General features: G+C 46.3%; 1 protein-coding gene across 4 annotated transcripts in view; it reads right to left on the bottom strand.

Annotated features, from left to right (window-relative positions):
- INF2 (inverted formin 2) overlaps positions 1-12828 on the bottom strand; it is a 40468-nt gene that overhangs the window by 1542 nt on the left and 26098 nt on the right. For 2 of the 4 annotated variants that reach the window (XM_030275093.4, XM_030275095.4), the window contains exons 11-22: positions 12436-12538; positions 12267-12352; positions 11645-11745; positions 10284-10354; positions 10063-10170; positions 9097-9167; positions 8348-8468; positions 7631-7795; positions 6837-6939; positions 5884-6042; positions 4180-4887; positions 2681-2740 (exon numbers count right to left, since the gene is read on the bottom strand). In XM_030275093.4, coding sequence (XP_030130953.4) covers positions 2682-2740; positions 4180-4887; positions 5884-6042; positions 6837-6939; positions 7631-7795; positions 8348-8468; positions 9097-9167; positions 10063-10170; positions 10284-10354; positions 11645-11745; positions 12267-12352; positions 12436-12538 — 1855 coding nt within the window. In that variant the 3' untranslated portion in view covers position 2681. The remainder of the gene's footprint in view (positions 1-2680; positions 2741-4179; positions 4888-5883; positions 6043-6836; positions 6940-7630; positions 7796-8347; positions 8469-9096; positions 9168-10062; positions 10171-10283; positions 10355-11644; positions 11746-12266; positions 12353-12435; positions 12539-12828) is intronic. The other 2 variants (XM_072930473.1, XM_072930474.1) reach the window with 2 other exon arrangements.

The raw sequence follows: 12828 nt of genomic DNA, 5'->3' as shown, positions 1-12828 counted from the left end.
ATCCTGGGTCTGCAGAAGGGGAGGTGAAGCATCTGTCCCTCAAGAATTAAAGGAAAACCTGAACTCTCAATCCCTTCTGTGTCTTTTGCAGGGGAAGGTTGATGTGCCACTGTGCCATGTGCAAGTAATTTCTGCCCTTCTGCACTTGCCCTCCCTCCTCACCAGGCTGTGGTCTCTGAGTTGGTCTGTCCTCCTGGTTTGGTTTTCCTTTTGTTTTCTAGGGAATAAATCAAGTAGATTTCTGAGCAGGGAAATTACTAAAGCCCAGTTGCCAAAGCTCAGTTGCTTATGGACTTGTGCTTTCAAGGCTTTTCTTCCCGCTAACCATTCCAAGTGACATACAGAGGGGAGGAAAAGGGGAGCTGTACAGACAGATGTGAACATTTGTCTGTAGGAATTCTCTAGGGTTTAAGGCAGACACACTCGAAGAGCAGCTCATTTGAGTTCAGGTGTTTTTAATGCCTCTCTTTTACTGTCATCTTTATAAAATAATTCTTTAAGCTCTTTCTGGACTTGGTTGGAAATTAGTTGAGATGTTACCAGGGTGCACACAAACAGTGTGACCATCAGTGCCTTGATTCCAGAGAAAAAACAGCTAAACCATTTCTTCAAGAACATTAAGATAATGTGGAATACCACTCTTTAGATGTAAAAGCTGACATTTAAAGACATTAACATTATTACAGAAATTGCTGCATAACAAGATATGGTTAAGGTGAGGCAAGAACTCAGTAGCTGATTACAGTCTTTTACTGCTCTGAAATATTATCACAGAGTCTCAGGCTGTTCCTGCCCTCTGTTGATGTCAGGGAAGCTCTAAAAACTCCTAAGAGGTTTGAGTCTTGATCCCTGCAGCTGGATCTGCACAAGAAGGAAGAAGATTTCTGTGCCTTCACTGAGACCCATTAACTTCCACATCACCAAATACACCAGACAAAGAAATATCCTCTACCAAAAGAGAACTAGTGGGAACCTGAACAGACCATCTATGCTTGGGAGAAAACATAAAATTAAAAAAAAAAAATCATGTGGAAGATCTTAGGAAAAAATACTAATTGGCAACACTCTGGGGTTGCTGAATCTGTCTTATCAAGAAGTTCTGTCTTATCTGTCTCATCAAGACACGAGCTGGATTGGGGAGAGGAAGCTCTCCAGCAGGAAACTAAGGCAAGCAAATGGGTTTTTGCTTCTGCTTTCCTTGCTGTGTGACGTACAGAAGAAGAAAAGGAAAAAGAGAAGTGCAGGTTTCAAGCTCATTGCTGCCCTCCTGGCATCAAAGCCCAGGCAAGCTCTGCTGATGCAATGCCAGGCACTGCATTCCAAGGATGCAGTGAAACTCCTGCCTGATTCCATAAAGGTACTGTATGCCCATGCATTTGTCTGTGCTGAATTTCTACATCTTCCTAGGACAAAGCAAAGCTGTGGTTTGTATATTTTTTTTCAAATACGACTTTTTTAAAGCCTGTATGCTTAAAAAAATTGAGTTAACTCATGGTTCCAGCTGCCCTTCAGCAGCGTGTCCTCTGGTGGTGGCATACTTCTCACCTATGCTTCATTGTTACTGTTTTCTGTCCAGCAGGAAATATTCCTTAGGATTTTTAAACCAACAGAGCTACTTCATGTAATCCTATGGTACTGCAAGAAAAGGGCCAAAAGGAGGGCAGGAGTAGTGAGGACTGTAACTACCCAATGCATATCCCATTTTCTCTTGCTAGCAGTGATGCTCCATGTGCAGGAACAAAAGCAGTCCTGTGGGGAAATGCTGCACAGATCCCTCCTGTCTCTGTGCAGGAGCAGGGCTCCCAGCTGGGCTCCCAGCCCCAGGGGACTGGGGATGCTGGACAATAAATACATTCCTTTCAGGAAACAAGACAAAGAGATTTGATAATATTGATTTAGTTCATAAGAGATGCTCATCAGCATGGAAAGGACAATGCGTAACTATGCAATTTCAGTACAGTGGGTGTTTCAGTTGTTTATTTTTCTTGCTTTTCTTTCCACTTGCTGTAAAAACAGGGGAAGTTTTGCAAATGAAAATCTCATCCTAGAACTCCTTTTGAGGGGCAACCGTATGTTGCCAGCATTAGTGAAGGGTGCAGGGAACTTGTGTGCAACTCTGGAGTTGAATTTAGCTTTGAGTGGGAGCTGGTATCTTGCCCCAACTAGTATTTGTCCCTGGGTCCAGTGTTTTATTCCCTTTATTCCCCTTTTCCAGGAATAAATTATTCCCTTTCCCATATTTAAACAGTGCTATAGAAAATGGCTACCCACAAGCAAACCAAATGTTCTTTGCTGGAGGTAGGTACTGAAATTGCATTTTTACAGTTTTTGAGAAAATAATGTGATCAAAGCAAGGACTTTGTTCATCACATGAAGTCTGATTGTTTGGTTAGAATAATGGCTTTTAATTATCTGCAGGGAGAAGCAGTTTGGCTGCTGCTGACACAGAGGACAAACATGTGGGCTGTGACCCTGTGTCGAATGGACATCAGCACTGACTCCACTCAACGCAAGATCAACACCCCGGAGAGTAAAAATCAGAGTAACAAATTTATTTCAGATGTGTTTGTGATTAGACACAAAGACAAAAAGCTTAGGTGACATGCTGAATACTGATTAGGTCTGTGAAGTCCCAGTGCTGTGGTTAGTTCACAAAAAAAATCTTTGTAAGTTTACATACCTCATTGTGCCACACAATTTTTTTTTGTTTTATTATCTCCAGTATCAGTCTCAACCTCTGCTTTTGAACAAAAGAGAGACACTAAATATATCTGATCATGGCAAGGCCAAGGTAAAAACAGGGAACTTTTTATGATGAAAATACTGTCTAGTAGCAGAGAGGTCCCTAAGAATATAGAATCTTTGAATGGTTTGGGTTGGAAGGGACCTTAAAGATCATCTAGTTCCAGCCCTCTTGATGCCATCCCTGGATGCCCAGGAAACCCTGTGGCTTTTGCAGGCTGGGGTCAGTTCTTAAGCCAGAAGTCCTAATTTCAGGTGTCAGGAAAGCATTGCCAGTGTTGGGAACACAGGATGCTCCCACTCCTGCAGCTTCTGCTCCTCAGATGAAGCAAGGTCAGGAACCAACATTACAGGAAACAACTTCTCATTTGTGGCTTGTTTTTAACCAGGGGAAAGTGATACGTTTAGAAATGTAAATTACCACTACCCTGGGGCATGCTGCATTAAAAGGTTAAGTCCCTCTGTGGTAGATGCTCAACCTATGCTGTCTAATGGGTATTCAAACCCTCCCTTCCTTTCTCCTCCATCCTCCTTAAAAGAAAAAACATCAAGCATTGGTAAAAAGAGACTTTCCCATTTGTTGGGCCTCAGGATCCTGCAGGAATCAGGTTTTGGAAAGCATATTGTAAGTTCTAAAGGCTGACAGACCCATCTGCCTTCCCTATGAGGCATCTCCAATTTGGGAGTAAGGTACTCACCCAAGGGTGGTAGGATCTAAAGGACTTGGACACTCTTCCCAGGTTTGGGACTGGCTGAGGACTTTTGGTAAGAAGAGGGAGGCCTGTGTGGCTCCAGGAGCTGAGCTCCCTCCCAGCCCCAGCAGGGCAGCCCAGCTGGAGGATGGATCCCTGGTGGGAGCATCAGCAAGATGCTCTTTTTCAGTGACTGACCTTTCCCCCTCCCTTTGCAGCAATGGTTTGAGGGCCTGATGTTTAGAAGCCACCTAAAGTACCCTTGGGGCAGGTTGTCAGGCAAAGTGCTGTGGCAATGAGGGGGAAAAACCAAACAACCTCAAGGCAGCATTGATGTTGCTGCTTTTATGTGTTTATAAGTAGTTCAGAGGGGTGATTGCTGATTAAGTACCAAGTATTAACTGCTCTTAATCACTGCTCTGGAGCCTAATGGAGCTCTTGTTTGCACATAACCGTGCCTTGCAGCTGTCTTTAGCACATTTGACAGATGTGCTTATTGCCATCTTTACTGCATATCTGTAATGGGCTTTTGAATTATTGATTCATCATTACTCCTTTATAAACTACTTATATATGTCACCAGAATGAACTATGCTTGTGTTTTTAAAGCTCTAATAGCTGTACAAAACAGTGTGACTCTAGGGGTAGGGGTATTGGGCTTTGAAGTGGAAAGAAGTATACAAATATATCAGGAAGGTTCCCACATTTAAGTCAGTCCCCGAGGGCTATTTATAAAATAGGCTACCTGAGTAGCTTTTGCTGTGCCTCTTCTTCTTCTTCCGTTTCCCTGATGGCCTCTGCTTTTCCCTGTCACTGTGAGTTTGCTCTGGGGGAAGTGTTGCTGAGCAAGAGGAGTCGGTGGCCGGCTCCTCTGAGAAGGATTTGTCGTGAGACGTGTCCAACAGTGAGTCTGTACCAGGGTCTTCGTTTTCCTTTGTAATTTCTTTTGACTCTGCCTGCTGAGCCTCGTTGCAGGGAGCAGCCTGAGCACTCTCTGAGCCATCAGCTGGGCATTCCGTGTCCTGGCCTGCTGACATGGACCCCTTAGTCCAGCTGAGCTGGTCTCTCAGAGCAGAGGCTGAACTGCTGCTCACAAAGCTTATCCTTGTGCCTATGTCAGCCACAGAGAAGGCAACGGAGCCGCTCTTTGTGCTGGGCTGGAGGCTTTCCACGTTGTTTGCCTGCTCCATCCCAGGGCCCAGCATGGTCTGACTGGCTCCATCAGCTTCCACCGTGCTCACTGAGGGGCTTTTGGTCTGGGACTCCAGTGGCAGACTTCCTCCAGCACTGTTTGGAGACAATACCTGGCCTGGAGCTGAAGCCTTTGTAACACCTCCACCTGTCTCCATCTTGGTTGAGGGAGGAGTGCTTTCTGAGGGATGATCATCCTTGTTTTGCTTGGTTTTGTCATCAATCTGCTTCCCTGCTGCTTGTGGATCCCTCATGCTCTGTCCTTTAAACAGAAAATACACAGTCAGCCACAGCTGCAGTTTTACCAGGAATCACCTAAGAGGCACCTACCCTGCAGAGGTTACAGGTTAGCAGCTCTCTGTGGAGGGAGCACTGACCCTAAAGCAGCTAAGCAGAGGCAGCACCAGTTTATCCTCCCTGTACCTCCCTTCTTATACCCATGTGGTCAGCCCAGCTGGACTCTGGGCTCCAGCTCAGCAAAGCCCCTGGTTTGTTTCCAGCAGGTGTTAACGTGTCTTTGCTACAAAATGAGTGATTTCCATGGAGGCTCCAGGACTTGCAAGGAAGCCTGAAAGTCTAAAGCAGAAGAAAGAACCTGCCTGTGAGGTCCTGGACTAGGCTGGACTTGGCTGTGTGAGGACTTCAAGGCTGTCCATTAGCCAGCCTTAACCTGCCCTTGCAGAGCAGGTCCAGGAGAGCCACGGACACACCAATGTCCTTGGACTTGCCTAACTGCACTGGCACTGAGGTCAAGAGACCAAAGAAAAGCTAAACCCATGGGCTGTCTCCTCACAAGCACCTAAGAGACTTGGGTACTTCTGCAAATAGGGTTTCTTATGTTTTTTAAAGGGCTTCTTCAGTCTCCCAAGTGTAGACTAAGATGGGATGCAGCAGTCTCCAAGGCAGAAGCACACTGTGCTACTGAGACTTGAGAGCATGGAGGGGACTTGTGTGGGGATAACAGCAGTGCCCCATCAGCATGGTGCCATGACTGACACGTGGGTCACGCACCTCAGAGGGTTTATCTACACAGATGTAGGGCCATGCTGCTCCAAATTCCTGCTAATTTTGGGACAGGGCTGGCTAGCAACAGCTCAAGGCTCTCTGCTCCTCTTCTCCTTGGCGCTGGCTGCAAAGCCTTCTTAAATAAAATGCCCCAAATGCAAAGACAAAGGCTTCTCGCTGGTGCCTGCTTGGCTCAGGCTCAGAGGCAGATGGGAATGAATAGCTGCAGGTACAGTCAGGTCTGTGTCCTTACCAGACTGGCTTTCCTCAGGGCTCTCTGCAGACAAGGGTTTAGGAACTGCCTCTGACTCGTGTCTGCTCTTCGTCTTCCTCAGCGTGAACCCTTTCCTTATGTCGGCGAGCAGGGCGTCGATGACACACACCTCCTCCTGCTTCAGCAGCCCCTTCTTGACTGGGGGAGAGAGATGGGTGTTACACCTGCCCTGAGACAAGCCAGGAGGAGCTGCAGTGATGCCACTGCTGTCCCAGCACAAGCAGCCACTGGGCAGGAGCAAGGCACCTACACCAGACGTGGGAGCAGCCAGTGCTCTGTGATCCCACAGCAGCCCATCCTGGCTGAAGACAAGGGATTTGCTCCCAAGTCCTGGTGCTACAGCCTGGCACCAGTGGCACCAGCTCTCCTGGACATGTCCCTGGCTGTCCCATGACTGTGAAATATTCCCTGTTTGTTATCAATGTTGGTAGGAACAGTTTTTATTGGAAGAAAAATAATTTTGATTTTTATTTTCCCTCAGCTTCTTCCAATTACATTTTTCAGTCTTTCATTTTCATCCAGAAGAAGGCATATTTAAACAACATGCAAGATTTTTGGGACAACTGTGGTAAAGAAAGACTATTTAAGTGTATATGGAGACCTTGGATGGTGGATAAGTCAAATGTTTCTTTTTAGGTTTGGGATTCAAAAGTTATGTTTAGAAACTGGAAAAGTTAACTGAAATATTTAATTTGTGGTGATTTTCTTTCTTCTTTGCTGTTCAGTCAGCAAACCTAAAATTAACTTCTCTGCCCAGCTGCAACTGTGGAAAATCAATTCTTAGCTATGGCTGTAAGACACCTAAAAGCCTTTAGTCAGTCAGCACCTAGAAACCTACAAAGTAAATTACTAGTACTGGTCCATTAAAACAGGACCACCAAAGAGCTCCTATGGCTCCATCTCTATTTTTTGAAGCCATTTCAGATACTCACTGACTTTTCCATTTTCTCCCTTCTGTCTCTTCCCCTCTTCCTCTTCTAGCTGTTTTTTCCTCTTCTCTGCTTTGGCAGCTTGCTCCTTTCTGTCCTTGTTTTCCTGCAGGGAGGTAACAGTGGCATGAGAAAGTTGGGTAAATGTCTGCTAAAGAAGCTGATTAAGAGAAAGGAGATCTACAGATGAAGGAAGAGAAATTCTGACTTCATCCTGTGCAACAAATAAAATGGGCATTGGCAATAAGGCTGGCTTACCAAAATGGTGAGGGGGGACTGCTGACTTGGCCAGGACTCTGCCACGTCCCAGTCAGAGGTGGCAGTGGTGATATGCCTCACACAGCTACCTGCAGTGTGCTCACCTGCCTGACCTCTAGCTGAGGTGAAAGTGGGAGCTGCTGAAGCCACAGTTTTTTCCAAACAGGTGGCTTTTTTACTACACATCCCCCTTCTGAGACTGTTTGCTCAGGCTGGAGCAAAGGTTTAAGTTTTGTAAGCCCCTTTCTCTAAAACTTGCACACTTGGCCAAAAACATCTTTGTGACTGACTCTGCAGCTGAAGTTGCAACAAGATCATAAATCCTTTGGGCCAGGCCCAGCAGCACCAGAACTGCATGAGGATGCAGTGGAGGAGGGATCAGACACCGTTTCACTGGGAGACCTCATGCCAAGTGCCAAAAGGAGAAGGCTGTAACCAGATTCCCCCCGGGATTTGGGGTGCCCATCCCACCCTGTCCATTGGAGTGGAGGCAGCATCCAGCACTAGGGATGCTCAGCATCCTGTGTGCAGATGCCAACCTTCAGGGCTCGGATGAAGAGATCTCTGAAGGTCTTCATGATGCTAAATATGTCCTCTAAGGACAACTTGCTTGGATCTTCACACAGATAATTTGCAAGTTCTTCTCTCTTCTTTTCAATGGTTTCAAATTCTTCTTCAAGCTTTCTGGAGGCATCAATGCTGTCCTGAAATGCATTAAATGCACAAAGTAAAACACCATCCAGAAGACGAGTGAAGTGCACACACAGAGAAAGGATTAAAGCTTAAAGCAGGACTCCAGGTCCTGGCTTTTAACTGCAGCTTTTGGAAAGCAGGTGGGAAGAAATTAAGATTTGCAGATGATCTTTACTCTTGGCAACTGCACTGTGCCAGTTTACAGGGGTGTTTTGAGCAAGACATGGAAAGCTCCATGCAAAGCTTAATCCCAAGCAAAGGGCTTCACTGTGGTGATCCACACAGAAGGTGACCATCCTGTCTTGAAGTGAGGAGTCACACAGAAGCATGGACAGAGCAGTTGGGGCACACACCCTAAGAAATGGCCTCACCAAAGGTATCTAGGTTTGGGGTGCAGCTGGCAAATGTGTATTTGGGTTGTGCAGCATTGCATCCTATTTCCAAATTTGAGAGCATGTCTTGTGGCAGTATTTTCTCCCCTCTCATGAGGCTCCTCTGCTGCAGATGTACCATGCACCACCTCTCTGTGTAATGGGGAGATCTAAGGCAGCTCCATTACTGACCTGGATGGGTTTCTCATACTGTTGTTTCACATCCTCATTTGATGATAAGACTTTCCGCTGAAGCTCCAGCAACTTCTTTAAATTGGCACCGGACTCCGTGCGGATAATATCAAGATTAATTCTGAAATCACACAGAACCCTGCCATTAGTTTGATACTCCAGCATCTCGAGCTGACCAAGGAGTGGACAAGTCTGAACTGGTGGTTTGGTCGCCCCTTTGCTTCCCGCCACTTCACTGAACTGAACCCTGTGCTCTGAACTCTCTATGCAGTCCAAGCTCAGGGAAAACAGCTTCCCTCCACAGGGAAAGGCTGCCAGGCCTACCTACAATTCTGTGCATTGGGTAGATGAATGCCAAAAAATGTCCACCCATTCAAAAGGCTGTTCTTCACCTGTGCTCAGTGTTAGCTCACTGTCCCTGCCTGGAGGTACTTCAGAAATGCTTCTGGGTAGCTGACCTTCACCAGCTCCTGCCACCACAAAGGCAGAGCACATTTCAGAACGGTCTGGGAGGCAGTTTTAAATGACTGCTCTGCAAATTTCAGTCCTAAGTGTTGCCAGCTGTAGTAGAATTATTATATATTAAAGGGCTTTCAACATTCATCAACCAAATCTTCAGTTAAAACTATGTAAGATGCCATCTTGTTAATATCTATACCAGCTGTGTGTGTCCTAATTTCTGGTACATTGTTGATGTGCATGGGATTTATTTTTGTTTTTAATTCAAAGGAAGTGACACACAATTTTACCCTGCTGCTTTTGAAACATATTCAAGATCCTTTGGCAGTTCCAGTAGGTCCTTGTGGCTGTTTTCTACTTCCTGAAGAGGAAGAGAGAAAGAAATGTTATTTGGTGTGTGGCAGGAGCCGAGGGGAAGCTGAGGGGAAGACACAGGGACAGAAGTGTCCAGGAAGGATGACTGTGCCGTGTTCTGCTACTGCCCCTCTAACTGTAGTTTGCACATTCAGAGAGGAAAGGTGTTTCCCCTGCTGTAGAAACATAGAAGAGTACTAAACCCTCAGAAATACTCATAGTTCAAAGCAAAGCAGAGCTCTTCTTGAGCATAGAGGGAGGTAGGACTGTGGTTTGATGCAATCTGACACTTCCCACAGTACCAGAAAGGTACTAAAAGGCCTTGAGTCTTGCATTTTTTACTTTCATAGCTGTCCTTACTGAAGCTACTGCCAGCTAAAGTGGGGCTTGAACATGAGTAACTGAAACGAGGGACATTGATGAATGAAGGTGGCAGAGCAGAGCATGGAGAAAAAAGATAAAAACATCTTTGCAGGGAGTAGGAAAGCCATGGGGACTTAGAGAGAAGCATGAAAAGCCTGAGCACAATCTGGAGGAAAAGGGAGAGTCCGTGGAAAGGCAAAAAGACTGAATGGGTACAGATGAGCCAGGACAGCTTTGTGCTCTGTGGTTTGCAGCTGCTGATGTGCAGATTGCACAAATATGAAAGGAAGTTGCAGACACTGTGGAAAAGATGCTGGAGGGAAGCAGAGCAAGTCTTAAAATAAGGAGTAGCGACCACAAGCAGTCTCCACCAGAGTCACCAAAGTGATTCAAATTCTCCTGACTTGTGACACTCTGGGGCTTGCCAGGGAGGACGTGAGTATGAGCATGTGGCATTAGCCAGCAGTAGAGTAGGGGAAATGCTTCATCTGTGATAAAACCCTCCCTCTTCCCTACTGTGCAGGACTTGGCAGTGGTACCTCTAGAATATGGTGCAGCAGTGTAATGCGGGTTTGGTTGGCTTTGGTTTCTGTTAGTTTGAGTAAAGTGCTGATTTTAAACCCGTCGGCATCGCCTGTGTGACTTCCCTACAAGAGAGAAAAAAAGCAGATGTAACTCCTGTGTTCATCCAAATTACAACCCTAAAGGAGATCATTCACAGACTGTAATGGGGGGAGGAGAAGACAAAAAAAGTCCTTACGTAGTTCAGGAAGTTTCCAACTTTGAGAATCAGTTGACAAAATATTGGCAGGCGATGACTGGTCAGAAGATCTGAAAAACATAAGGAGCTTTTAAGCAATAGCCTCTGTTACACCAGAACATTTTCTAAACTGCACTGAAATTTGGATTCTGAATTCTACTAAATCAAATTTGGTATTCTGGCTTTGCAGCCCAATGCCCAACCAGCAGAGAAACTGACTCCATGCAGATTCAGTTCCATGGGTTGTCAAAGTCCTCGTTGACTTATGTTTCTTTCTTTACATCTGGTCTCTCATTTCCTAATGGCAAATAACCTGCAGTTGGACCCTCCCCACTAACAGCAACCAAGGTCCTGCCTTCCCTGGAAGTTTCCCAGTGTGGGCAAGGGTAACTGGGCTGCAAACTGAATTTCTTGCCAACTTCATTTAGCTGTGCTGTGAAGCCAGTTCTGACTGCACTATGATCACCTGCTAAAACCGGACATACCCACCCTGTTCCTGGGTCTCTCATGGTAAAGATGATTATCGACCAGGGGTGAAGAGCACAGTCCCTGTCCTTGCTCTTATGACAGGGTGCTGCAGTGCTGTGCTTTCTGAAGCACTCAGCTTTGAGGTAGGAACAGCTCCAAAAGAACTGCTGGGCTGATGGGAAGTCACTCTGGGGGAAGCTTTAATTTATGCCAGCAGACAGCTGTAATGCCAGCTGGAGAAACCCCAGCAGGAGTTAGGGGAACTGGCTCTGTAGGACAGGCGAGGAGTGGGACCAAAGGTTTCTGCCTAAGGAAGCCAAAATCTATTGCATAAACTTTTTGTGTACTCACCATATTGCAGCATCAGCAATTAATAACCCAAAATAACAACCTCTTTCTTCTGGTTCCATTTCTAGGCAGGGAAATACTAAAGCATCGCTACTTTTGGGGGAAGTTTTCTGGCAGCAGAGAAAATTGCTTTATGAAGTTCTTAATTTGGGAAATAATGCTGGATGGATGAATTAGCAGCAGCAGGGCCAGCTCTGCTGTCTAAATTCAGCTCCTTTGAAAGGGCTGATGAACTTCCAGCACTTCACCATTCAAAGTGCTTCAGAGGAATACATCTGCTGCAGAAAAAAAGGGATGAGGATGAGAGAAAAGAACCTTTGGTCCTGTTAGGGGCTTTGACCATCAGTGGAGATACCTAAAGCTGCATCCCATTTGCAGCAAACCAGTGAATGGACCACACAGGAGTTCTTTGGGGTTTGGGTAGTAATACTGAAGAGCTCCAGGGGAGTTTTGGTGGTAACAGGGCAGAGCTCCAGGGAAGTTTTGTGGGGGTTAAAATTTCCAGTCTTAAATCAGACCCACAAATAAGCTCAGGTCATCTATACCTTCACAGGCTCTCCGTATGGCTTCAGCTTTGGGCTGGATCATGTCGAGCACGACGGTGGTCTCTTCACAGATCAGCATACACTCGATGCGCAGCTGGTAGCTAAGGGTGGAGATGGATTCTCAGCATAAGGGCACTGAGATCTCAGCCAGCACAGCAGCTCCTTTCCCACACCACCAGCAAGCCCATGGCACCCCACAACACTGCTGTCAACCACATCCACACAAACCACTGCTGTGGCCTGTGCAGGGAGGCGAGGGGCTGCTGCTGGCCCTGAGGACCAGCAGGGATGTAGGTTCTGCTGGTGCATTGTGATCAGCAAAGAGAAGGGTTTCCCCTTCTTGGCACTGCATTTGGCACTGCCTTTCACCAAGTTATGGAGCCTCCTTGGGCACATCTGACCCTGAGTCTGGGCCAGCTTCAGCTGGTTCAGAGGGCGAGGATGTGCTGGATCAGGAAGAGCCCTTCATTTAAGGGTAACAGGGAATGGGATAGCTCCAAGGTGGAAGGGGAAACCCACCAGTTATATCCATCAGTCTGTGAGGCTCCTATAAAGAAACTTAAACTTCCCAGAGGTAAATCAAGAAACAGATTGGGCTGAAGTTTATGGGTAACAACTTTACCTGGGAATCTGAAGAAGGAGAAGATAGAACTGATCTGCATTTGCTAGCTTTGCTTTCTCCTCTTTGAAGGCCTTCAGGTTTTCTATCTAATGAGAAATAAAGAATCAAGACTGCAGGGCTGCTCTGTGTGTTCAGCTCTGTGAACCAAGGGCAGTGTTTTCCTCCTGACCTCATGCTTTTCAGGCAGCAGCTTCAGCAACTGCTTCAGAACCTCAACATCAAACTTGGTCCGGTCCCCATTCTGGATCATGGCAGTCACCTCTTCATTGGAGCTGCAGGGAGGAAGAGCAGAGCCAGCCATCAACCAAAGACCACTTTTCACCTATCACACACTAGCAATCTGTGCTTTCCCTAGTAAAGAGTCACAATAATCCAAAAGGAAAGGTATCTCCCCACAATTTACCTAGAATCAGGACCCAGATCCCCGCTATGACCCAAATCTTATTTCTGACCCTGATCAAACGACTCAAGGCCAGAGATGAATCCTACAACTGAGATCCTGTCCCTGAGCATTTTTTTATCTTAAAAGAAAATGGAACTCTTAATTTGTCCACTGGCCCTG

The sequence above is a fragment of the Taeniopygia guttata genome, chromosome 5 (assembly GCF_048771995.1).
Source record: "Taeniopygia guttata chromosome 5, bTaeGut7.mat, whole genome shotgun sequence".
NCBI lineage: Eukaryota > Metazoa > Chordata > Aves > Passeriformes > Estrildidae > Taeniopygia > Taeniopygia guttata.
Note: the sequence above shows the minus strand (reverse complement) of the source record. Positions and strands in the feature narration are given on the sequence as shown.